Source organism: Sturnus vulgaris, chromosome Z, assembly GCF_052056855.1.
Source record: "Sturnus vulgaris isolate bStuVul1 chromosome Z, bStuVul1.hap1, whole genome shotgun sequence".
Taxonomy (NCBI): domain Eukaryota; kingdom Metazoa; phylum Chordata; class Aves; order Passeriformes; family Sturnidae; genus Sturnus; species Sturnus vulgaris.
Window position 1 is genome coordinate 25,515,772 of NC_142283.1, and position 25,919 is coordinate 25,541,690.

A 25,919-nucleotide genomic window follows, 5' to 3' on the forward strand; every position below is an offset into this window, starting at 1 on the left:
TGAGCTGATGAAGTACGGGATGGAGGAGGAGACAGTGAGGTGAATTGAAACTGGGAGAAAGGCTGGGATCAGAGGTTTGTGATCAGCTGAAGGTCAGCAATTTGTAGCACATTTCAGAGTCCATTCCTGGGTTCAGTCTTGCTCAACAGCCTCATTTATGATCTGGAAGATGGGACTGTGTGTAGGCTCAGCAGGTGATCCTTCCTCTCTCCTTACCACTTTTGAGGACATATCTGGAGTCATGTGCCAGAATCTGCCTTCCCCAGTACAAGAGAGGGACGCACATGCTGGAGAGTGTCCAGCAAAGGGCCACTAAGACGATGAAGGGACCAGATCACCTCATATATGAGGAAAGGGTGAGGGAGCTGGGATTCTCCAGCCTGAAGACTCAGAGATGAGGCTTGTTTTAAGGCTTATTTTGTTTTGTTCTGAATACCTTCAGTACTTCACCCATATCAATGATGGAAGCAGCCATGTGAGGCAGGTGTTGCTTGTGTACAATATTATTAATAATTTCCTGTGCTCTACTTTACCACTGAATTTAACCTGTGGACAGAGAAAGAACATGGGCTATGAACTGACTTACCCTCCTTCTTCAGAATATTTGTGACCAAAGGCAAGGATGTCAGACGCTCGGCCACTGCCATCACATATCACAACGGGAACAGGAGGAGTGTCTCGCAGGTACTCCAGAACAATGGAGATGACATTGGGACCTCCTTCCACAATAAGGGCCACCACTGGAACCCCTTGGCCGATTCCTGGAGCAAAAGAAAGAAAGAAACAAACCAAACCAAACAACACAAAACAAAACAGCCAACCAACCAAATAAAAAACCCACAAACACACACAAAACAAATAAATAAATAAATGCAACGAAAAAGAAACAAAAAACCGCAAAACCAGCAAGGCAAACAAAACACAACAGAAGACAGAAGAAAAAATAATCAGACTGAAATAACTGCATTATGACTGTACAGTGCTATGTTAGAGAAAATGCATTCAATAAATCAGGTATTTTAAGGACAGATGGACCAGTGTAGACATCTCATCAGTTCCACTGCATGAACTAGTATTTTCTAGAATTATCTTCTGTTTCAAATACAATAGTTTTATTTAAATAGACTATGATTTTTTTTGTTTGTTTTTTTATTGATCAAATCTTGTTTTAAAATCATAAAGAAGCTACTGCATTTCTTCCTCACGTGCTCATAATCAAGACTGGAAACTTGCTTGTAGTCTAGCTTTTGCATGATGTCAGCTTCCCATCATTGGGTCTTCCAATAGTTTTGCTTGCTGTTTCAAAATTACCTCTATGATAATTTTCCTGCTGTATGGGATCCATTTTGAGGTTGCAGCTGGGCAGCCCTTTAACCTTCTCTTCAATAAGCTAAGCATATTGTCTTGCCATTGCTTTTCAATTCTAGTCAGTCTCATAGTTTTTCTCTGAATTCTTTCCAATTCTGCAGCATATTCCTTGATTTACAGACCGCCACACCAAGGACATTGCTCCAAAGACATCTGAACTAGTGCTTAACCAATGAGAGGCATCTTCATTTTATGCACCTTTAGTGTAATTACATGGGACCCCTCCACAACAGCTGTAACACAGACTGCCAGGAAAGTTGTGTAGATTTAGAGAAAGGCAATCTGATGCCAGGCTGGTGTTAATATAGCTGAAAAAGCTTTAATGGTAGTCACTTCTGGACCAGTTGAGACTGAGGACATTCAAAAGGACTCAGACAACAGAGGTTGAACATTTTCTATTGGAAATTTTTTCCTTTTCAAGTAGCTTTTTCTAAGAAAACCTATATGCATTCTGCACAAAATTCTGACATTTTACTGGAAAACAAAAATAAAAAGAGTGTCCTTCTATTAATAGCTGTTAACAACTGTTAATATGACTGATGAAGTTTTCATTTAGAGACTCAGTTCAATTCTTGGAAGTGAAGGTAAGCCTGTGAGGCTGGCATATTAAATCTGGTTAGACCCTCTAGAAATATTCACCGATCAAATGATTTTCAATAATTTTAAGGACATGAATTACCGTAAAAAATAAAATAAAATGTTCTTTAAGAAAGAAAGAAAAAACCCTAGTTCATATATATAACAGGAAAATATTCTAGGCATTTCCTGAACCATTTTGAAGGAAACATTATGTCTCCTGAAGTGATTCTCAGCATGCTTTGTTTTGCCTCTATCTACTGTTAGTGGCTTTTTTGTCATGTAACTTAAGTAAAATGTGTTTATTTATGCTAAGAAAACTACAGGTGGAATTATAAAATGTAGGCTACTGAAAAAGCATAAGAGGGATGGAGTATAACAAGGTGATTACAGAATGATTTGCAGAGATCAAGGGCTAATTTTTTCTAATAATTAAGGACTTTCCCTGAATTGCTGTTCTACCAAATCTAGACACCTGCTAATAAGATAATATTGAGAAGTATTCTTAGTAATGGGTCAAATTTGGTCTGGATGACACTGAAGATTTATAGAAATCGAGAAACTTCACAATTTGAGATACAAAGCCATTTCTGTGGTGTTTAATAAATCCCTCTGTAAACTGGGGAACTCATTAGGAGGAAATACCAGAAAAGCTGATGACAAGAGAACTGTCTTTGGTATAGCAAGACTACTAGGAAAAATTATGATCCTGGAATACATACAGCAAAACATTTTCAGGAGGAAACAGGGGCAATTCAGTGCCATTGTGCATGCCACTCAGGAAATTCCATCTAAAATATTATCTGTACCTGTGCTCAGGCTTGTTCAGAAAGAGCAAATCGGAATGAATGGAGGAAAAAGCCAAAAGGAGTATATGGGGAATAAAGATGTCATCTTATGAGACAAGATTCAATGAGTTTGGCTCGTCTTCCCTAGAAATTAGGGTGGCAAAGACACCATGACTGAATACCCCCATGACATACAGCACATTAGAAATTAAAAGGTTTAGAAGGAGTTCAGAAGATTCCTGGTTATCAGATAAGTGAAGTCTTTACAGCCTTCTTTTAAGACTAAAAGGGAGAACTTTTTGTACTAAAATGATGCACTGCTGCTCTCTAATCATAATAATTGCAGTTGCCTTATGTATCTCAAACTGTTCCTGAAACAGATTCTGTCCTTCTGCTGGAAGTCTTTTCATTCCCAGTGTTTTCTACTGGAAAAATAATTCTCAAAATATAAATAATCATGCTTAGTCTAAACAGCTGAACAATTTTTGCCTTTTTGGGCTGTTAGAAAACATGTCTAAAATTACTGTTGTAACCTTAGATTTTATTTTAATTTTTTTTTAACACGTGTTTTTTTTTAAATTTGAGCCTTTATAGTCACAAGAGTTGCCTGGCATACAGGAGTTCTTTGCAAGTGTTCCAACTGTGTTTCACTGTAGTTAATCAGATGGCAGATTTTCTGTTCTCTGATTGTTTAGAAATACATTCAGTATGAAAACAATCCTCTAATTTGAGGCTAGTAAAATAAAAGAATTTTTTTCCAATTCATACTTCAATGAAACTTTTGAGTTTAAAACTTTAACTTAACCCACCAAATTCACGTGAACCTTGGTTTATCATATACAATGGATTTCCATATTGAACTGCAACTCTTTTATCATTCTGGCACATTTCTTTGTGAGACAAAAAAAACCCAAACAAATCACAAACTTGATTTCTATATCCTGTTTTCCTTTGGGAAATTCTGCCTGAGTTTCAGCAATTAGATGATTTTTTAATTTAAATTTTACTGTTCTCCATAAATAATTTTGGTTTGGAAAAAGCTACTCTTTCTTTTGTTTGGTGGGCAAATCATTACAGTTAATTTCTGGAACTAGAAATAATATTTAAAACCAGTTAATAATACTTTGCTGATATTTCTTCAAAGTATAACCATTTCTGGCTTTCAGGAAAGTTCTCCAGACTACAGCTGTCTGAACCCTAATGTTATGAACTTTCACGGATCTATGATAACCAATTTCTGAGCAGTAATGGTATCCTCAGAATTTCAAGAAATGGGTAAATGGGAATTACCATATCCTCAGCTTTCTATGATGTTCCCAATCATATTTAAATTAGTTACGACATTATATTAATTTCAGGATAAAAACGTAGCTGCTTATACCAAGATTTCTGCAGGTCAATAAATCTGAGCCGAAATGCAGAGTAGATTTGAATTAAACTTTCAGATATCTTGATATTAAAAATTCCTGGATGGTTCCCTGCTGCTAAATATTAGGAATTTGGAAATGAATGCAGGGGGTCTGCAGAAAAATTTCAGTGTGTCTCAAGACATTAACTGACTATACTAACACTGCATTTATAACTATGTTGATATGAAATTGAGAACTGACTGTGCTTTGCCTTAATGTAACACTGGGACAATTTGGAGAACGTTGGCATGTGAGGCCAGCAAGAATCTCTGACTTTGAGAAAAAGGCAGCTGATAAACCTCTCTTTAACTGCTAATCAAAATCTGTTTCCTTCTAAATCTCCTCAGAAATGAAAGAATGAGAAGTTCTCTGTAAGAGCTCTATTGCAGCCTGTGCAAGCACAGTATACGATAGTCTGCAAAGAAGGGGCCGGCACTGCCTGATAGATCCACAGGGAGCCTTGGGTTTCAGACACTTCATCTGCAAAGATAATGGCAGGCTCTGAGGTGAGATGCTAAATGTGGAGAAAATACATTCCTTACAACATCAAGGACATCATTACAAAAAGAGCTTTTTGCTCAAGTCGAGATTGTCAGAAAGGAGGCAAGGCAAAATGAAACCTTGTTGACATAAAACTGGACTACAGTGCTGGAACTGCAGTCTCCAGCACACATCCAGAAGGTGAGAGCTTCATGCCAAGCACTATAATGGACAGTCCAATAAATCAACAAGGAAAAAGATTTCCCTTCATGTGTTTCTGTAGAATTTACCAAAAAATTTCCCTAGTCTTGGAAAAAAATAAGGATAGCACTCATCTTGCTGGGCTGTCTTCAACAGTATTGTTGTTTTCACTAAGCAAGTACTCTAAAAGTACACAACGTTAAAGATTGTGTGTTTTGCATTTTATTAACTGGAAAGAGAGTAGCATTAATGTATTACACTGAAATATAGCACAATCTGAAACTGCAGAGGACCTTCTTTGGTAGAGGGCAATGCATTATTATCAGGAAACACTATCACTTGGTGTTGTCTTCCAAACACAGAAGAAAGTACAAATAATTTTTACATATCTGAGTACTTTTTTCAGTTTCCTAGAAGGCACTAAATGACACGTCAATCACCTTTTTATTTAATATCCTTTGTAGAGAAATCTTTTAAGTTCAGGAGAATTATTTTTAAGTATCTGAAAAATTGGATCTCTGATAATTTCATGGAGGATTTATTTTTAAATTTACTTAGTTCACTTTTCAAAGCATTTCTAGGATAAGCTTTGATTTCAACAAATGTTTTTTCCTTCTCCTTTTGGAAGATGGAGGAAACTCTTGTCTAGCAGTATATCTGTGGACTAAAATGGCTGTGAATGCTGACTAATGTGTTATCACTGTGATGTTTACGACTTAGCTAACTAATAGCTCAAGATCATAAATATTTGACTACAAAATCAAAGGTCTTCCAACTTAAGAGTGGTCTCTGCAATTTATTCAGTGTTATTAAAATTTTTTGCTAGAAAGACAGAAGTTTTTTTCTCTCAGATTTTCAAAAGAAATATTAAGTTTGTATCCAATAACAGGTATGTGTGAAACATCTCGTACTAGCTGGCATATTACTATTTAATAAGCTCTTCAATTCACATACGGAATTCCTAATATTTATGCTATAAATGCAAAAATACTGGTAGCCTCTCATGACTTCATTAATAGAATACAGAAAAATAAGTCATTATTTTTATCAATATAATCAATAATTATCAATAGAATGATTCATGCAAAAAGAAGAAAGTACCAAAGACCTGAGGCTTATCATTACACTTATTTCTAAAACAGTAATTTGTATTTTGAGTATTTCTGTAAGCATGGATTTTTGCTGAATGTTTCACAGCGTCAGGTATTGTGGATACTGCTGGTGAAATTAGACTGCAATACTGTGTGAAAGATTTACGTAGTCAGCTTAAAACTTCATTACTGTGTTATTGCCTTTGTGGTCAGCAGCAGTGCCAGTGAGACTTTCTGACAGTTGTGATTCCAGGAAGGTATGTACACATCAGAACACTTTTCCCAGTGTGCACCAAATAGCACTTGTAGGCCTTCCTTCTAACATACAAAAACCCCCCTCATTTTCCCCTTGACACAGCTGTAATGCATAAATATGTAAATTAAAATAATAAACTAGAAGAGATGAATTAATTTGGAAATAGAAGGAAGAAAAAGCTGCATAATGTCTGTGTTGTGTGAAAAGGGACTAAAAAATATCTACCATGCTTTGCGGAAGCCCTGTTTTGTTTTCCCAGTTCTTGGAAAAACATGAATAATTTATGCTGTGAGTATATTTATAAATAATGTATAACTGTCTTATAAATTATTACTAATTCTTTTAGTGAAGACCTAAGCATGAGTTACCCACATTTTTATAGACCAACAAGTGAATAAAATGCCTCATTTACGACAAAATGCACTTACTACTTTTGTTTTTAAGCATGGTTTTAAGAGTAACTGGGACATATCACTATGTTGTATATTATCTGTAAGTTCAGCCCTGAGTTCAGTTAAATAAAACAGAGGTTCTAGTTGACTAAACTGACAGAAATGTGTCTAATTTCAGTATCGTAACACTGGGTGGTGGTAGGCACATCTGAGTTGATTTTCTGCTGGCCACCTTTGGTTCTTCATCAGGTCAGACATTTTGGTGTGAGTTGTCCTGTGTTCATTCCCTTTTCAGGAAATTTAGACTGGAGAGTTTGGTAATTATTTGGAGTTGTTTGGGATGTTGTGGCGTGTGTCTGTCCTGCTGGAGGAGTTACAGCAGCTAGCACAGGAGTGGCGTACAGCTGTACACGTGTGTCACACCTCACACACAGCGTGCAGCTGGAGGGAAAGGTCTCCAGAGCTGGATGCAATGGAGGAACACCAGGTTTCACATAACTCAGAGTCACTATGGACATACTGAGGGAGCCCAAACTGTCCCAGAGGAGGGGCAGAATAAGCCTGCACAGCCTTCACACGGTGCAAGAGCAGCCAACCTGACAGCTCAACATCCTTTCCTAACGAGGCACACACTGCTCATCTGCGCAGTGCAGGAACAGGAGTCTCAGCCTTCCTAGAAAACCTGAGCCTACCCGAGGCATGTACAGGGATGTGTGAGGCTCGCTGAGCTGGAAGGGCTCGTCAGATCTTCAGGAAAGCAGGTATATTTGCATGATCAAGGAGCCTCTACAGTTTTGCAGAGGCCTACCCTCCAGGTACACAGATTGCTAAATCTTCCTGGACTCAGATGTACTGCAGACGGTGGGGTACCTAAATCAGCAGGTTTCTCCACTGGTCATCACATCCCAGGTTTGCATGTGCCTATTTCAGATAATGAGGCAATAGACTCTTCGCAGTACAAAATTCCTATGACTGGCTTTAGATTTGTTTCACACCACTATTTTGTGTACATTGTGCAAAAGGTCTGCTGCTTATGGGCATGAGCAATCTTTCTAACTGCAAAATTCTCCTAGGATAATGGCTTCTGTTAGTGGCAAACTCAGTGCTCTCTTACTGACTGACAAACAAACAAAAATAGAAATCAACAGATCTATCCATGTTGTAGCTCCTACAAGTGTTTGCCAGTGCACAGTGCATGGAAAGGCATGTAAGATAGACCATTCTGCACAAATGCTCCATAGTGTAAAAAACTTTAATTGCATCAAACAGATTACATGTTCCCAGATACAGGCCATTAATACAACCGATGGGGTTATTCTCCAGGGCCTTTTAATGCAAGGATTGTTTATTTGAGGAATATAGTAGAAAATCTCATTTAATTATGAGCAGGCAATTAATAAAACTGTTGTGAAGTTCAATAACAATACTGATGTGGTTACAAGAACTTTGACAGGTTTAAACTACATTTTGATCAAATCTGATCTTAGTTTTAACACAATTATATATGATGAACTATGATTTTTGAGGAGAAATTTATTAATAAGACTTATTCAATTGTATATGAAAAACTGCAAAACAGCATTTCTTTACAATTATTTTGAGAGGCTTAAGGTGTCTTGAAACTCATATTGGAACTTCGTGGTTCTTAAACTTAAAGGAAAAGAAAGAAAGTCCTTAGCTCAAGAAGTCTGTCTTAGAAGACCAGTTTTTAGGCTATTCCTATTCTTCATGGGACAAGCAGAGTATGCAACAGTGTGATGTATTAACAAAGGCTGAAAGAAACACTACATAAAACCTGTGGCTTCCAGAAACATTTCAATCCAAACGTTTATATAGTACTTGGATATCCTTGTGCAAGCTACCTACACAGAACGGATAAACAATTAAACATGACCTGGAATTTTAATAAGCAGAAGTCCTGGAATAAGCCTAAAAGATTGAGGAAAATAATTTTTAATTTCTCAACTGATATTTGCCTTGTAGTAATACAGAGTCAACAAATATCGCTCTTTGGCTGTTAATATAGCATGTCTAACTGCACAGTAAGTGATGCTTAAATAGATTTAGAATGATATTGGGTTTACAACAGTCGTTAAAAGGTTTGACCACACAAATGTGTCTGCTTCACCTCCGGACATCTATGTGGTACTCCCTATGGTCCCAACTAGTTTAGAAAGGCTAAGTGATAGCAGAATATCCTAAAATAAACCAGATCCTTCACATTAGGTTATATTGAAATAACATTAAAACTTGGGTCTTTTATTTATGTAGTTGTTTCCAGCCTTTTTGGAAACACTTTCTGATGTGCATTACACCTTTTTGGCTAAAATATTAAGAGCAAAAGGTAAAGAGATAAGATCACCTGCACATACAATGTATCTGCATATCACAGTTGCAATATGTTTACCATTAGAACAATTATATTATTAACTACTAATCATAACTGATCATAACTGGAAAAAAAGGAAATGGATCTTGCCCTCACAAGATGATGGAAAAGAATGCTGAGTTTTATTACCCAGAAGCACAGAACATCTCCCAAATGTCACATCTAGTTCAAACCTAATTTCACATAGCTGCACTTTTACAGTCAACTTTCCTTTTTCCTCATCCCTTATCTCGAGCACCTTCACTAGAGCAGAACCTCTTATTCCAGGCATGGCAAAGATAAGATGAGTATTTATTTTAATCCTCCAAGAACTATTCAGTAACAAAAGAAGAGAAACTTATAGATTAAAAAGCAAAGCAAAACCAAACCAAACCAAACCGAACAAATAAAAGGTCAAGCACATTCTATTCTTTTCTGAACACCTTTAATAGCTTTTTATATTCAGAACTTAAGGGGAATTTCCATTTGTTTGGAGACTCATTACCAGTCCTATGTCTAGAGAAATCCAACTGATCTAGTAAGTCAATGCAAAAAAGTCTAAGAATATTTGCTGTGTTCCTGAAATTCACAGAATGATAGGATTAGGTGTGATTGAATGACACACAACCAGTACTAAAATAGGAAAGCTCAGAACAAGTTGACTTATTTTCAATTTATTTTTTGACTTTTCTATTCAGGTTTGTTGAATATAATTTGCTATAATTTCCTTTTTCTTTTCCTTTATTTTATTAAAAATCACTAATGTGAATTTTATTTTGTTCATCTTGGTTTTCTTCCTTTGTAGTCTTCATTCATTCTCCCTGTTCCCTTTGTTATGCTCACTTCCATTCTACATTCTTATCTTCATAATTTCCCTTTTTGGTAGGCCAATCACATTTTCACTTCCTCTCTGTCTCCCTCTGCTTAATCCATAATCTTATTTTATGTCCTCTATTTTTAATTCTCCTCTTTGCTAGGAGTATGTTTGTATTACATTTGTTCCAGCCTTTTCTCCTTTCTGTTCTGATCTACCTTGACACTTTCAGTCTCAATTTTATTTGTTCAGTGGTCCTTCCTTACCTCTTTACATCTACCTACTGATATATCTGCCATTCTGCCATCCTTGGCAAACAAATCTGTGGACCCAAGTTCTGGAACCATATCTTCATTTAATACTGGACTGATACTAAAAACTTCTCAAAAGGAAATCCAGCATGGTAACAAAAAAAGTTTTGTGGCATCTTCTTTTGGTTTTCGTAGTTGTCTTTGCAGAAGGATAAAGTTCAGAGTCCTCAGAAGGAACATGACATGGGAAGTGCCTGTGTAAGACTCAGTCCTGGGATTTGTGAGCCTCACAAGCATCCAAGTAACCACTCGGTTACCTTCTGTACAATGGCAATACACAGTTCAAAGCTGACACTTGGAGTTCAAACACACACACACAAGAACCTTTGTGGATTTCAGTCAGCACTTACCCTATCTGTCCTTGCAGTCAATTTCTTATTAGGGCAGTACCAGAGGACCTAACTGGTTTCACTCTTCTTGGAGCTCATCACCCATAGGCAATGGCCTAAGACACACAGGAGCAACTACAGTTTCAGAAATTCTCACATTCTGTCTGATCTTCCCTGGTGCCTTCCCTGGCTCCCTTTGGGTGTGAGCACTATTGCATATTGTATGCACCACTTTAGAAAGTTATTGCATTGTAACATAACCAAATTCTACACTACCGCATGTTACACATTAAGGTGTTTTTCCTTGTCATATTTTGCTTATTTTTCAACATATCTGACTCTATGTAATCTCAGAAAATTATCCCTTGTTCTCACCTGTTTTAGAAAACTACAACAGGTAAAATACAGAAATGCAGAAATTTGGCTGAAACAAATTCATCCTAAAATAATATTTCTTAGTTTTGCAGCTTTATAAATTCAGTAAATCTAAAATGTCCAAAAATTAGGTAGCTGAAACGACCTCTTTTTCTTCTACGTGAATCATATGAGAACATGTGTTTTAAACAAACTCATCTGTTTAAAGTCAAGTTCATGAAAGGACTTTATAGATCCACTTGCATGTATCTATTGTGTACTTCAAGAATGATTTTTATCATTGTGCTTTCTCAGCCCTTTCTGAGGTATGTTTGTCTCCAGTGCCTGATCAACAAACATCATGATGCTTTTAATGAAAAATCCTCAAATTTCCAAACTCTAGCAAAATCTGAAATGAGTCAAAACTTCAAACGATTCTGAGTTTTACTGAAATTTCACAGGAGCCAAATTTTCAGTCTTCCAGCAGACTTCCTCTCCTATAAAATAGTCTGTACCTAGATCTTCCCAGCTGTGTTTTTATGAAAATACATCTAGGACTGCACAGAACATGAAGGAAAAATCTGAATCAAATGAGAACTCCAATGCATTTGATGATGATGTAATGGTCAGAGAAGGTGCCAGTGATGACAATTGAACGTCCCTTTGCCTTCCCAGCCCCCTTCATATATTCTCAGGCATAGGATGACAAAGGGAAGTCCACGGGTCACATGAACAAATATTGTTGACATATTATATTATCTAAACTGCCTTCTCTACCTAATCAAATTACCCAACTTTATCCATAAATTCCTTACTCAGAGGTAATTTTTTCTCACAGGCCTACCAAAATGCAACTCCATTAACCAGCTCCATAAAGAAGAAAGATTAAATACAAGGTCACACGTTCCAACACCTATGATCTGTCTGTTTTTCAACCAGCATATAGTGGAGATAGAGCAAACCTTCAGCACCAAATAGTATGTTTAAAATTAGAATAATTGCAGCATGATAATGAACAGTAAAGTTTTGCATTAAGTCCTGTGTGGTCTAGGAGACAATTCTTCTAGAAATGTACTGCTCAAAAGAACAGTATTAGTTTTACAAGGTGGATCTACACAGCCTAAGGATTTGGTGTGGTCATCTTCCTCAGAAATAGCAACATGTTTCAGTGTGTAGGAACGAACCTAGCAGTGTAAATTGGTTCTTGTAAGTTTCAAAAAGGCTAAAGGGTATATGGGTTAAAAGATTTTAAAAGGTTCAAAATTTTATAAAAGATACAAAAATAAAGAAAACTACTTCAAGCTTTCTGATTTTTTTGAAGGGATCTACTTCCAATTAAACATACATTGCCTTTAACATCCTCTGGCTCAACATTCTGGTTTCAAATATGGTTTTGGTTACATATCCATATTTTTACATTATTTCTGGCTCTCCTGGAAATGGAATTGATAAAATGCAAGAAAAGGGCTTTTTTTTTTTCTTTGCCTTTTTTTCCCCATGTATCTGTTTCTGAAGAAGAAGGTGGTAGCTAATTTTATGAAGCGAAAAGGGTTTTCAATAGCAGGAAAAAATCTTCGCTTCTCATCAGCACAGGCTGGACTCCTGCTGGCTAGGTGACATTACATATGCTTGTCATCCTCATTCCTCGTGTTAGTTTGCCTCATTTCATTCTTTTCACCTGCCTCTTTCCTTCTCTGAGGTTGTGTCTAATACTACAAAATGTCAGAAATCTAACAAATAAAGGATCATCTTTTATATCATTAGAGGAAACATTAGACCTGTTTACATTTTAATCTGTGATGGTAGCTGTTAACTCCAGTTTGAACATCACTGCCTCACTGACTGGACTCCATGTATTTTCAAAGCAAATTTTAAGAATGTAAAAACCTCTGTCAGATAGTTACAGAGAAGTGAAAATTCTGGCAGTCTTCTGACCAAGATTTTAATATTTTGATGTATGAAGCCTTCATTATAAGCAAAACATCTGGATTTAAAAATAAAATATCATTAGCATGTGGTCAGTATGTTTTCAAGGCCATTTGCCAGGTATGCAAATATGACACAAAGCTTACTTATTCTGTTCTTTGAACCACTACATTACCATTTCCTGACACTTTCCTTTCAAACATAGGCTGAACACAAATTTTATTACTGACACATGTGGTGTAAGACATGAAATGTACATGAAAGACAGAAAATGACTGTATGTTTTGCCAAGTGGTTATGCATACACAAGAACATGCTGTGAGTGCATGCTATGCTGTGCTGGGGTGTGCTACACTGTGTCACGTCCAGATTCTGATTCTGCTGACAAATTATACATGTTCTTTTAAAGAAAAACCTACAACATTCTTATTAATTCACAACACCTTTCATTCAAAATAAAAGCTTTCATATGTGCAACGTGCAATGATAATGTTATAGATAAATAATCTGTGTCCTTGTCTTGCTCCTCTGCTCCAGTAAGAGCATTCCTATGAAGGAAAGTAGGCATTTGTGACAAAAGTGCTTGGCAACCATGCTGTAGGCTCTTTAAGGACTTGAGAATATTTCAGTCAGCAATAACAAGTCAGTTAATAGCAACAACTATATCACGTAAAAGGAAGGTCTTAGTGCAAACAGAAGGAATGAAATGCATGTTAAAGAAATGTAAACATGTGTGTAGAGCTAAAAGGGAGAAATTTTAGGTAGGACTTTTGAAGATTCTGCAAGTGCTACTAGAGGCCCTTTTTATATAATATGAAGTAATTCTAGACCACACTTGTTAATGAGAAAGCATTGTTCTATCTAATCACAAATTGAGTGAAACCCACAGCATGTCAACCTATTGGAGTGACTTTGAAAATGATTAACAGTCCTCAGATCAAATGTATTAGCTGAGTCGCTATATTGGCAATTACTCTAATCTAACCATCTGTGGAGCAGCAAGAATGAATATTTTATGACTTGTAATTTCCAATGCACATTTTGTAGACAGATTTCTTTTATATTTCTGGTTCAAGGCACAACTGATGTGCCTATTGCATTACTCAGCAACGTTCTGCCAAAATGGTAATGTTGTAAATCTTAGCAAATAACCAGGCCATTCTACAGCACTCCGGAAAAACAGTTTGCTAGTGTTCAGAAATACTATAATTGGAGAATTTTCAATAGGTAATCTCTAGTAATTAGATACTTCATTTATTTCCTTTCTCTTTTTACAGATTACATCATCTGTTTGGTTACACATTAAGTTATTATTCTGTACTGACCACTAGTATGTTAACAGGATGGGGAAAAAACAGACTAGCTGCACTTTTGCATCTTGAGTGATCATAAGATATCTACTGATTTTAAAACCAGTGACAATACCAGTGAAAATTGTTCAGCTTTTTTTTTTTTTTCCCAAACAACTTCTTTGGAAACATTTCTTTTCACCATCGTGACCCACTGGAAAGAAGGTCTAAGTATACAATATTTTGGAAAAAACAGTTGTAAAGGGTATAAAAAAAATTACAATGTACTGAAGACTTCCCAGGCATCAGGGAAAGGAGAAAAAGAAAAGAAGAAAGTAATTCTATTCCATCTGAATAAAATTTAGTATTGAAAAACAACACTTCAGAATTACTTAAACCAAGGAATACTGTCAGTGAGATGAGATTGAGGGACGCACAAGAACTTTAGAAAAATAATAATTAAATTCAAGGCCTACAATACCATGGCAGACTATCTCCTGAGGATGGATGCCTAATGACTTTTAGTTATTGTTATAAAGACAATCAATTAGACTACATTATTTTAAACTGATTTTAGGTCTCAAGGACAGTAAGGACTTGTATGCCACTTAAGAAAATCAAGTCCAAACCTGAAAAATCCCACATAAATTGCAATTTTTCTGTGTTCATTCTTAAAAAAGAATTCCAAGGTAAATTGGAACCGGCTGATCAGAGTAAAACTTGCATCTTTTGTTCTAATGAGATAATCATATCCTTACGTCATGGACACAGGGGTACAGTGGGTGCCCACATGAATGTGAGGCGCCAGCATGCTCTTGGTGCACATAAAGTACTCCAGGCACTCAGGCTACATTAGAGCAGTGTGTCAAGTGTGGGGTTTTGTCCCATGCTCACTCTGTTCATCACTAGCAGGGCTGTAACTGAAGCATTGGATTCAGGTTTGGGCTGTCAATGAAGGATGAGAAACTGGCAAGCATCCAGAGGAAAGATGCTAAGGTCTGTAGTGGCCTACAGCACATGCCTAAGGAGGAGAGGTTGAGACAGCAGTGTTTGTTTAACCTTTTGAAAAGGAGTCTAAGGAGTTATCATACCTGTCCTACAACCATCTGCAGAGATGTTAAAAAGGTATCAGAGACATGGTTTTCTTGATCGGGTCACTTCCCTTTTCTGAAGGGAAAATATCCAATAAGAGCAGTTTGTGGGTTTCAGATAACATGCTGCTGATGGGGTTGGGGAAAGTTTCTAAACCTTTTGCTGGAGTCCTTATAGATGGTTGAATATTAATTATTGGAGGCTATTGGCTAAATGAAGCTACAGACAAACTTACTCAGCATAAGAGTAAGATGAGCATACCTATCTTAGTCTTTGAGAAGAGACTCAGACTGGGAACCTTCAGAGGTCTGTTCCAGTCTATGTTTAATCTGTCATTCTACAGACAGCTGTGAACTGTCTTGTGTTCAAGGCAATGAGACAGAGTTTAGTCCCTTGAGCACTTCCAGAAGCAGTGAATCGGAAGTCAGTAAACTGGCAGTGGAGGATTACATCAGCCTGACGTGCTGTAGATCCCTTCCTGCCAAGGAACAGTGTAAGCAGAGCATCAGAGATGGAAAAAACACTGCCCTCCAATTACTGCATCTCCCTTTTGAGCTGAGGCACTTTACTATGTTAAAAATCTCTATACCCTTATCCTGAGAATCTTCTGCTCCTTAATACAGTATTTTTGGAATAGGATGGATTCCATATTTAAATGTAAAAACTTTTACATGAACTATTGAATTAACCATGTAATGCTATATAAATAAACTCTATGGCAGAGATAGTTACAGAGGTATATTTGCTTCCTTCCAGTTTATATCTTCAAGTGATCTCTTTGCCTTGAAAATTCTGCAAAAAGTCCAGGACCCAAATATTTGTGCGAATGGGAAACCAGAAACATTTCTGATAAGATCACTTTGAATATTTCCTTTTGATCTTGAAACACTTTCAGAAAAGTTCTTCTTGCTTTCAAGATTTCATGGTACAGAATGATGCACTTTGAAACTCCAGGACTTTGAGACAACTTGAGGCTCACTCCAGGAGATGGTTGCTGGGCTGTGTCAAAATAGTCTTCCTTTGCGAAAATAAGAAAAACCTGTGCTGAGCATTAAAGCATCAAATTGACCTCTAGTTAATTGGACAACTGAGTGACTCTGTGCTGGACCTGCAGGCTTAGGGCCACAAATGTCACTCTCTGCTTATCTGAAAAGCATTTTTTAGTTCCTGAGTATTTGCTGAGGACAAAATAAGAGCAATACAAGTGGTAAAACCTAAAAAGGTAGTGGAAAACATAATACTCAATAAAATCTTTTCCCTAGTGTTCGTAAGGGGCACAATTGGAGATTCTTCTTCTTCCTCCTATTATTATTCCTGTTCTTATTTTATAGTACACTTATTCAGAAAATTAGATACTGCTGAATGACTGATAATGATGCCATACTAAGAACAAAACAGCTGAGACTTTCAGAATTATCTGACATACTTAATGGCCCAATTTAGCCTTAAATTTTATAAAAGACTGTCCTAGTCTCTTTGAAGAGAATGCCATTTTCTATGTCTTTAATAAGTGAGAACAAGTTTAAAGCTTCCCTTTGTGAACAGTATGTGACCCCAAATATCCAGGAGAGCTATCACTGCACTGGAAAAAGACATAGTTAGAGCAAAGGAAAATAAATAAGAAGAAATGACAAGCCTAGCATGTAAAACTCAGGCAGGCTTAAAAATAAGAATAAAATCTACTTTCAGCACTATTGTCGAGGGGCATGCTGTGAAATAAAAAGTTATCAATTGTTTACTAGTTCCCAAATCTGTTCTGATTTTTAGAGCAGACTTTCTTTTTAGTGATTTACTAAAAATTGTACGTTTTCCTGACTCTCCTACAAAGAAATTTCTGATGCTGTCAGTGTATTCACCCATTCCACATGTTTGCAACTGGAATATGGTAAGTAAAGACATACATTCATGGCTGCACCGACTCCCATTTGGATAAAAATCCATTGGCAGCAATGCCCTGCCATGCACAGGATGAAGGATCTGCATTGCTCTGCTATAAATAAGGGTAAAAAAAGCATCAGAAATTGGCCATCTGTTCGGCTGACCCAACAAGGCAGGTGGTCTTTCTCATCCATATGCTCAACTTCCTAATAACTAGAGGGTGAGCAGGACTCAGCCACCCTCTTTTAAAGCAAAGAAAAACAAAACATGGCAGAAACATTCTGGATGTCACTGAACCAAGATGTACAAATCTTATTGCCAGCCATCTTTTTGAATAATTTTTTCAAATTTCTACTTTGAGGAAGCGTTATGAGATCCAAGTACCTTTGTGTTTATAAGAGAGGGAGCGAGTGGTTAAATGGTGGAGAGTCTCTGTCACAGAGGAAAGTGAAAAGGAGGATGCTTAATTTTGTGTGTGGAGTATATTGCAGAAAGAAAACAAAGAGAAATTCTTCAATTTTTTGTAGATGTTTGAAGAAATCAGGCAAGCATTAGACTTGAACCACCAAAGTCTGGAGTTTCATCCATCAGTCACTTTTTTAAAAGATAAGTCTCTTGACTAAATCTGAATTAAGTTAAATCTCTCTAAAGAGATTTATTTTTTAAGATAAGATTCTGCCACCAAAATGTTGCGCTGTAAACTGTAAAAGCTCACACTTTTCTTTTAAATGCCTTCAAAATAAGTGCTATTTATGCCATAATTATATGTATTTTCATGATATGCCATTTTCAAATGTGCCTTTTTGTTGCTGGTCAAGCTAGGATTAGATTATACTACCTTCATCTGCTAAGGAAGCTCCCAGGCATGCACCCACTGCTTACGATGCACACATATTGTGCATATCTACATAGTACTCTCTGAGAAAAAGCAATATAACTGTGATATCCAGTGATATGAGTGGAGCTCATGCAGCTGAAGGCTGTAAGTGGCACATCATTTTCATTTAAGCACAGGTTATATTCATCATACATAAAACTTTATTAAGCATGAAGAACGTTCTAGTTTATGTTCACCCAATTGGGCCTGCCTGTAATTCCTTGTCATCTGATAACTGAAAGCTAAATGCTTTTCCTAGTCTCATTCCAGTTTCACATGCCTGTGTTACAGAAAATTTCACTATTCCTCAAAACTGCATGTTTAGAGAGAGCTATTAGCAGAAAGGCTACATATGATAACTTTTGAAAAACTAGATCTGTTTTCATTCCTAAAGAAATCTTATGGAGCTACAATCCTGATGTTTGTTTCTGAGACCGAAAATAAAATTTAAATTAAGTTCCCATCTCAAAGCATGTGTACACTACATCAAGCATCAAGCGTGGGTACACTACAGAAATAATAATATAAGATTGAGATATCGTATTTTATTTTATCCATGCAGAACTGCTTACTTACATAACTGTTTTATTCTTTTAGGTAGGAAAGTGATACATGAAAAGAAAAAATATAACTTTGAGAGAAAAGCTGGGGCTTCAGTCTGGTCATGATGCAATATCATCAGGGGTGCAAAAGATGAAGTGGAAGGAGCACCTAACCTCATAACTCAGCCTCTGGCTTTGGCTAAAGATAGCTGCCTAGGAGAAACTAATAAACACAGTGCAAAGGTATAGCAGCACTTCTGTGGAACACTACCACTGCCTATTAATATCAGTGTCTCTGCAACCTGCTAAACATTTATAATAAAAAAAACTCTCTTATGTTTTTGTCACCTTTTTATTTAACATTACTAATTTCATCTTATTCTTTACTGAATGAAGAACCTAACTGTACACAGTTCCCAGGAAGAGAGGCTACCAAAGACCTGAGTGGAATATGAACCTTAGAAAATACTGCTTGAAACTTAGCAGAAACAAATCCAGCTATTTGGGCTGTGCCTTTACCAAAACAAAATTTTATTATCTTTTTTCCTAATTATTTGCTTCCACAAGCTCATGGTCACCACAGACAGTGGAACTACTCCCCCAGATATGCAGGATTATTGTTTCTTTATACTGAGGGGATTTTGCAATTATGAAGCAACACAAGCAACATGTTACTCACTTGTATTTATCTTCTGAAGTGAAATGTGCTTTTCCAGGTGTCTACGAAGCTTTACCTCTGCTCCGTATTTACCAGTAGTACCATTGTCAGCCAGAATAAAATGAGAATGCATGCTGTTGAGCACTGTCAGCTTGCTCATGGGATTGGACATCGTCTGGTACGGTCGGACCACCTGCATTTCAGAGACAGAGGAAGAAGGTACACTAAACAGAAAAGAGCCTCTGAACAAAATCAATGACAACATATGAGCTGACAAGGCAAAACAAAAGAAAAAAAAAAATACCATACTGCACTTGAGTATTATTGCCTTTTATGTGTAAAGTAGGAAATTTCCTTAACACTGCCTTTTCAGATGCAGACATGGCTTAAAGGGTTTTCCGTGGTAATCTGTTTTAATAGCGTCAATGTTCACTGCTTCCTTTAAAATCCAGATAATGGTAAGTGCTACAAAACTCTGGATGACTACACACACACACACAATGTATACCCTGTCTGCTGCTGACTATCTAGAGCATTGCTGTAAAATCTCACCTTGCTCTGGCCAAATTCTTTGATTCCTCCTTCACAGACCCTACCCAGCATCATACCTCCAGTGTTGGCTCATCCAGAATCACCAGCACTGGATACACACAAATACAGGTGAGTTCCACTCTTGGAGAGATGTACACATGATATTACACCACATTTTCAATTCTTTTTAAAAAACTATTGGCCCACTCCTAGCATTAGTAGAGGGCTTTTGTATTCACAACAGCTTTAGAAAGCTTGTGTTGAATGGGGAGTTTGCTTCACTTCCTTTGATTTGACTTCATCACGAGAAAATATGCAGCAGACTGAGTAAATTGTCTCAGTTACACCACTCATAGTCACCAGACAGACCAGATAATAGCATGGGACCACATTTGGCTGCCAGCTGCTTCACTGAGTGTCTATTGACATTAAGTAAGACTGTGCTAACATGGCAAAAGAAGTGGTGGTGTGTCAAGGCATTCTGACTGATACTCCAAAGACTTTCTAAAAATACTATTCCCTGCTTTTCTTATGTATGTCTTGTCTTTTTGGAGAAACAAAACTGAAAATCTGTCAAATGAAGTCCTAGCTGAAGAAATGCTGTAATGACTTGTTAGAAAACTCAGCTGGGCTATCTTTCATTTGCAAAGAATTTTCTTCAGAGTTCTGACATTATTCATTTCTCAGGTCTTGTGCTTTTAATGCACAAATATGTACACTCAAAATTTGACACAAATGCTTGCAGACAGAAATATAATAAGTTATTGATTTATTCCTAAGCTTTTCTCCCTCTGTAATTCTAAAGAGATCTCTAATTGAGACACAGTTCTTTAAAAATAATGTGTTAGCAATTCTTCAGCCAGAACTCTCTCAATATACATTATTTTCACTTGTGAATGTCTGCCTAACTTTGATCAACTCTTAGCCAGTAAGGAGAAATACATAAGATTCTTTTGCTGTTATAAATTGTCATGCAAGTGGTGCTCTGTAAGCTCTTAATCCTGCAGAAGGGAGGGAATAGGTCTGAGAAGACCTAGAGGGCAGCTGGCCACCAGCAAGGCAGTGCACTACACTCTGTGAGAACAGGTGATAGCTCTGGCTCAGATTTTTTAAATGCTGTTTCTTTTGGTGCCTCATTCCTAAAAATTTATTCTTCAGCTGCATACGACTTAACAAATATCAGTACACTGCTAGAATGTGTTTAATAGCTAGCTTCTGTAGATACAGAAACCATGTTCTCCGTGCCACTGTCAGAAAGAAAAGGTTCTTTCTCACAGCCCTAACAATCAAATAAAATCAAATTAAAGCAATGCAGATCTTTTAAACTGATACCCACCCCATCTCTCAATAAATGGACACCAGAAAGGCCTTACAGCAGAGGAATCCCTTGAACTACCTGTTCACTGTATGAGTAAAGGCTACTGTGCACACAATTCTACTGACAGCTTGTGGCTGGTTCCTGAGAGCCACAGCTCAAAACCTTCTAACTGTGACAGCTTGATTTGCAGCTCTAATGATTTCCAGTACTGAAGCCTTCATATATTGACTCAGTAATGCTGCTGCAGGACAGATTAGGAGGCTTTGCTTTTGTTCTGTGTTTAGCTACAAGGTGAGTTACATTATTAATAAATTTTATGGATGTGAAAATGAAACTACAATTATTTTCAATTTAACTTTTCACAGCATGCACAATTCAACATATGAATTCTTTTTTTTTGACAATAAAATTTCTCAAACCACACTGTCAGACTCTTCTGGTAAAAGGATAAACAAAACCTCCAGGTAGGCAAGAACATCCTAGGCTTTGTGCTTACTTCCTTGGGGTTACCTGCTCTTCCACAACACTCAGCAGATTTTTGATTTCTGACTCTTGCAGTTTCCATTGCTCTGTTCTTTTGAACCCTTTGCATTTCACAGGCAAGTTAAATAGTTGGAAAAAGCTTTGACTTTAAGCTGTCTTTTCATCCTCTTTTTACAGCCATAGAATCATGACAGTTTAGGACGAAAGTGACCTTAAAGATCAACCAGTCGACCTTAAAGACCCCCCCACCATGGACAGGGACACTTTCCACTAGACCAGATTGCTTAAAGTCCCATCCAACCTTGCACTGAGAATGAGGGGAATAGGGAGATAATGTACCTTGACATCTTCCTCTGCAGAGCTGAAAGGAATAGTTTGTGCTCAAGACAGTCCCTCCAAATACAGTTTAATGAATCGGACAGCAGCCATGCTGTGGAGCAGTACTCTTGCTGCATGGGGTGGGGGAATTCTGCCAATAGGTGAGGGGCTGGGCTGACCTCAGCTCTTGCCTTTGCACTCTGAAGTGGCAGCAAGCTTGAATGAAAAGCATTGTTGTTCTCTTTAGACTCCCTGTAGGCACATGACACTCAACATAGTGACAGCTCTTGAAAAACCTCTCAGGGTAACTCACCATGACAACGAGCCTGCAAATGCCATGTGAACCAGTGCGTGAATCTGAGCAGTCTGTGTGGAGGCAAAGAACTTGAGACAAAGAGTGACCTCAAAGTAGTGAGGGAAAAAGAAAGAGATGCATGTTTTGCTTCTCAAGGAGTAGGAGCTGTTGATCAAATCAAGCCATTTCTGCAGCCTTGTTGCTCTGGAGCATACCAGGGAACAGAGTAGTTTCTGACTTAATTCAGAGGTTCCTGAAAGTATCATGGTCCAGATTCTCCACATATGCTACAAATATGCCAGTCCTTATCTTTGCCCCTGGTCTCCTACTGATGTGACTTGGAATCAAACTCATATGCTGATGGAACAAACCCTGAAAGTAAAGACATGCATGCTACAAAGTGTACTCTTTTAGAAGGGAGAATGGCTCTGCGTGTAGGAAGAAACTTGTTTATAATCACAGTTTTCTACAAGACTGAGCAAGCCACTTTACTTTCTCAGTTCTATCAGAATATATGGGAAAATAAGGTAACTAACTCCCTTGAGTCTTTTGCTTTTAAATGAGAATCTAAGAATGTTAAGAGTTGCACCATTTTCTGCTATATTGCTTTTATAGTACTGGAGTAAGACGTGTCTTTAAGGATCTTTAATCATCACAATATCACAAATAGCAGACAGTAATAATATTTCCTTTAACTTGGGCAGTTTTCTTTATGGCTCTGAGGAAGTCCCCCTGGATTCCAAAAAGCTGACTGAATTGAAAGGACTGGTAAATATAATTAAACCCCTCAGCTGTGGCTTCTGGATCCACAAGGCCAGGCATGGGCTGAGGCATTAGGAGAGGAGCACCTCTGCTGAGCACACCTCCCCTGCCAGGAGGCACAGGGAGACCGCCTGCACTGGGGCGTGGGCAATGACCACAGCTCCCCCTCTGCACCTCCTGGCCCTCCAAAACCCGTGGCTACCACAGTCTTCTGCCTCTATCTGATGCTGAAAGGGTACGTTTTTAAAACTCTTCAGTTCTGATCATAATTTAACCAGACATAGTGCATACAGGCATAAATCCACACTGATGCCAGTGTTCACTAAGCCTTTTACTACTGGTTGATTCCTCCCCCTATAATCCTTTGTGGACTTTGTTTTTTGGTTAATGATGATTCTGTCTACATGTTTATGGTACTAGTTACATTTCCTCTTCTCGGATCATTTCACAGCATTCACCCCTAATGAGCCAATCAATACAGCATGCTTTGATTTTTAAAAAGCTTCCAAAACAGCTTCCTCACCAAATGCTTCTGAAGAAACTGCAGGCACTGAATAAGAGAGAAAGTCCTTTGAGACATAAGTAACTGAGAAAAGCTGGGAGGAATGGTGGGAAAACAGTGAGAAGGAAAAGGTAATTTTTGTGAAATTTTTTTGTGATTTAGTGACATAAATGGCCTACCTCAAACTGTGTTATATTCCATTCAACATAGGTGTAAGGGATTTGTGATTAATTAGAGGGTGAAAAGCTTATAAATATTTCAGTGGACTAAAGCCTTCATAAAGCAGCCTGATGAGGGAATAAAACGGAAGATGAAATTCAATATCAGTAAGCATAAAGCAGTGTCATTACATGTGCATCAGAGATGGATAAAACCATAAGTGCTTCAGCATTACATCATGCCATTAATCAATAACTTTATAAAACTATTAGGGGCCAGGAAGTTGGGAGTATAAATTTAATTTTTTTCTATCAAAGGTATATTTTGAAATATTTTTGTGCTTAATTATGACCCTGTAATTGTAACCCTAATGATATAATTGTGTCTGCATTAATAGAAGACCTTACCCAAATTAGTTGTAACTTTATATTAAACATTTTTCACTTTCTATCTGATGATCAGAGTATTAATTCTTTTATGATTTAATCAGAAAGTATTTTTAATAAAAGCTGTTTATTTTTAAAATAAAATTACCATACAACCTCTTGGTTTCCTCTTAAATTGGAAGGATATTTAGAGGAAAGCATTGCTTAAAGAAATCAGAAATCAAGGGAGCTGCTCCACTTGGCTGGAACACCTGGGAAATCAAGTTCTGTTTTTTTCTGCAAAAGAAGGTTCCATATCCCCTTAAACAGGCAGTGACTACCTGAGAACTGAGGTAGCTTTGCAGCAGGAGGAAAAAAGTAATAAAGGAATAGCAATATTCCGGAATTCATGGCTAATTTTATGTTTTTTTTAACTTTGTTTCTGCTATGTTTCCAGAGCCCCATGCCTTATCACAAAAGACTACCTATTTGAAAATGATGTGCGCATTACACTTCTTTAAGAAGATAAAATGCATCCTTGTGCTCAGCTTTTTCTGCTAATTACTTGCTGCACTGCACCTCAGAAGAGTTCACTGGTGACTCAGAATAACTGTGGCAAAGTCTGATCCTGCTTGTTTGTGTGGTATTAGAGTACAAAACTGCATGTTAATACAGCTCCTCCTAACAGCTATACTTCCATAGTGAATTGCAATAAACTCCAGTTTTTAAATTTTATTTATGATCATTGAAACTCTTCTGACTTAATAGATACTTGAATCTTCCCCTTCCCTACTTGGTTATGGATACAGAACACAAATAGAAAAATGGGTTAGGCTAATGAAGACAATAAAGAAGTTCTTTATGTAGATGGAAAACGGTACCTCTTCCACTCATAGTCACTGGCTCTCAGACAGATGTCTTAGGAATGAATCAGAAGTGAGAAAAAAAACTAGTTCAGAAAACCTTCAGGTAACAAACAGTGTAGACAAACTATTCATGTATTTAAAATTTAGGAGTTAATCTTACTGTATTAGAGTTTTAAAAGAGAAGGATGGTGCGAAAGCATAGGAGAAACACTGAGCCTGTCCTTCACAAAGTGGCTGAAAGTGAATTATTTGAGGTTGCTCTTATCTACAATACCCAGTAAGACCCTTCAAAATCGCATCAATAAAAATGTATGGGAGGGAATATATTCTAAGGAGGATAGCCTTCAATTTTGAATTTAACCAATGCATGTTTGAAAATAAACCAGATTTCAAGTTTGAAATTAGTGTTTTCTTAAGCATTTTTCCAGGTTCATAGAGTTCTAAGGATGAAGTTTTGATATATTTTCAAGAATAGCTATTAATTGCCCTCATAATTTATTTTTAAAGAACAGAGAGTGCAGAAATTTTTATTGCTGTCATGTCAAAACCTGCCATCAACCCTAATGGAAAACCTGTGTATATATTGACTTTTTGTGGCAGACAATAATTCTAAGAGGAATTGCTAAATGAAGGATGGAGAGAACAGGAAAAATAACTGGAAGATTTACAGATACTGGAGGTCATCTGTGTCTATATAGGTCTTACATCTTTGCCAATCAGATCCTCTTGATTTTCCACAATGCCCCAGGGAGCTATACCAATGGTGCAGATCTTCCCTCGAGATTTTGAGGCGTGATCTTTCAGGGCATCTCCAACATGCCGAATGACCCCTGGCAAAGAAACAGCATAAAACAGAAATTCATAATTCTGTCTTTTTTGTTCATTATCATATGGATTTAGTATAGACTTGTTATTTTAGGGAGCATCTGTGCCTATGCTTACAATTAAGTAAAGCTATGAATACATTCCTACTTCTTATTATTAATTTCTGTGAATCCATTTAATTGAATCAAAAAATTACTAAGTGAAATAATAAGAAAAAAATACACAGCTTTAGAAAGAAGAATGGGAATGCTGGCAGTTGACTGCAGCTTATTTATCTGTACTTGTGCTCACATGTGCATGCAAGCATTTGTGTACTTCCAAGCACAGAAAAAAGCGTAGGAATTAACTGCTCTCCCACACCCCCCACTCCCTCAAGGTGCAGCTTGTACACAAATGCTCCCATCAAGGACAGAAATGTGAAAATACCGTTATGCTATTCTGTGGCGAACCTATTTTATCACTATTTCCAAACAAACTCAGTCACCTGAGGTAGATT

The 25,919-nt window shown here is 37.2% G+C and overlaps 1 protein-coding gene across 4 annotated transcripts in view; it reads right to left on the reverse strand.

The window, feature by feature from the left end:
- Positions 1-25,919, reverse strand: part of TRPM3 (transient receptor potential cation channel subfamily M member 3) — a 266,083-nt gene that overhangs the window by 99,753 nt on the left and 140,411 nt on the right. For 3 of the 4 annotated variants that reach the window (XM_088156004.1, XM_088156006.1, XM_088156003.1), the window contains exons 5-7: positions 25,304-25,428; positions 19,021-19,192; positions 587-761 (exon numbers count right to left, since the gene is read on the reverse strand). In XM_088156004.1, the coding sequence (XP_088012130.1) occupies positions 587-761; positions 19,021-19,192; positions 25,304-25,428 (472 nt within the window). Of the gene's footprint in view, positions 1-586; positions 762-19,020; positions 19,193-21,670; positions 21,788-25,303; positions 25,429-25,919 lie in introns of those variants that run through there. The other variant, XM_088156005.1, reaches the window with a different exon arrangement.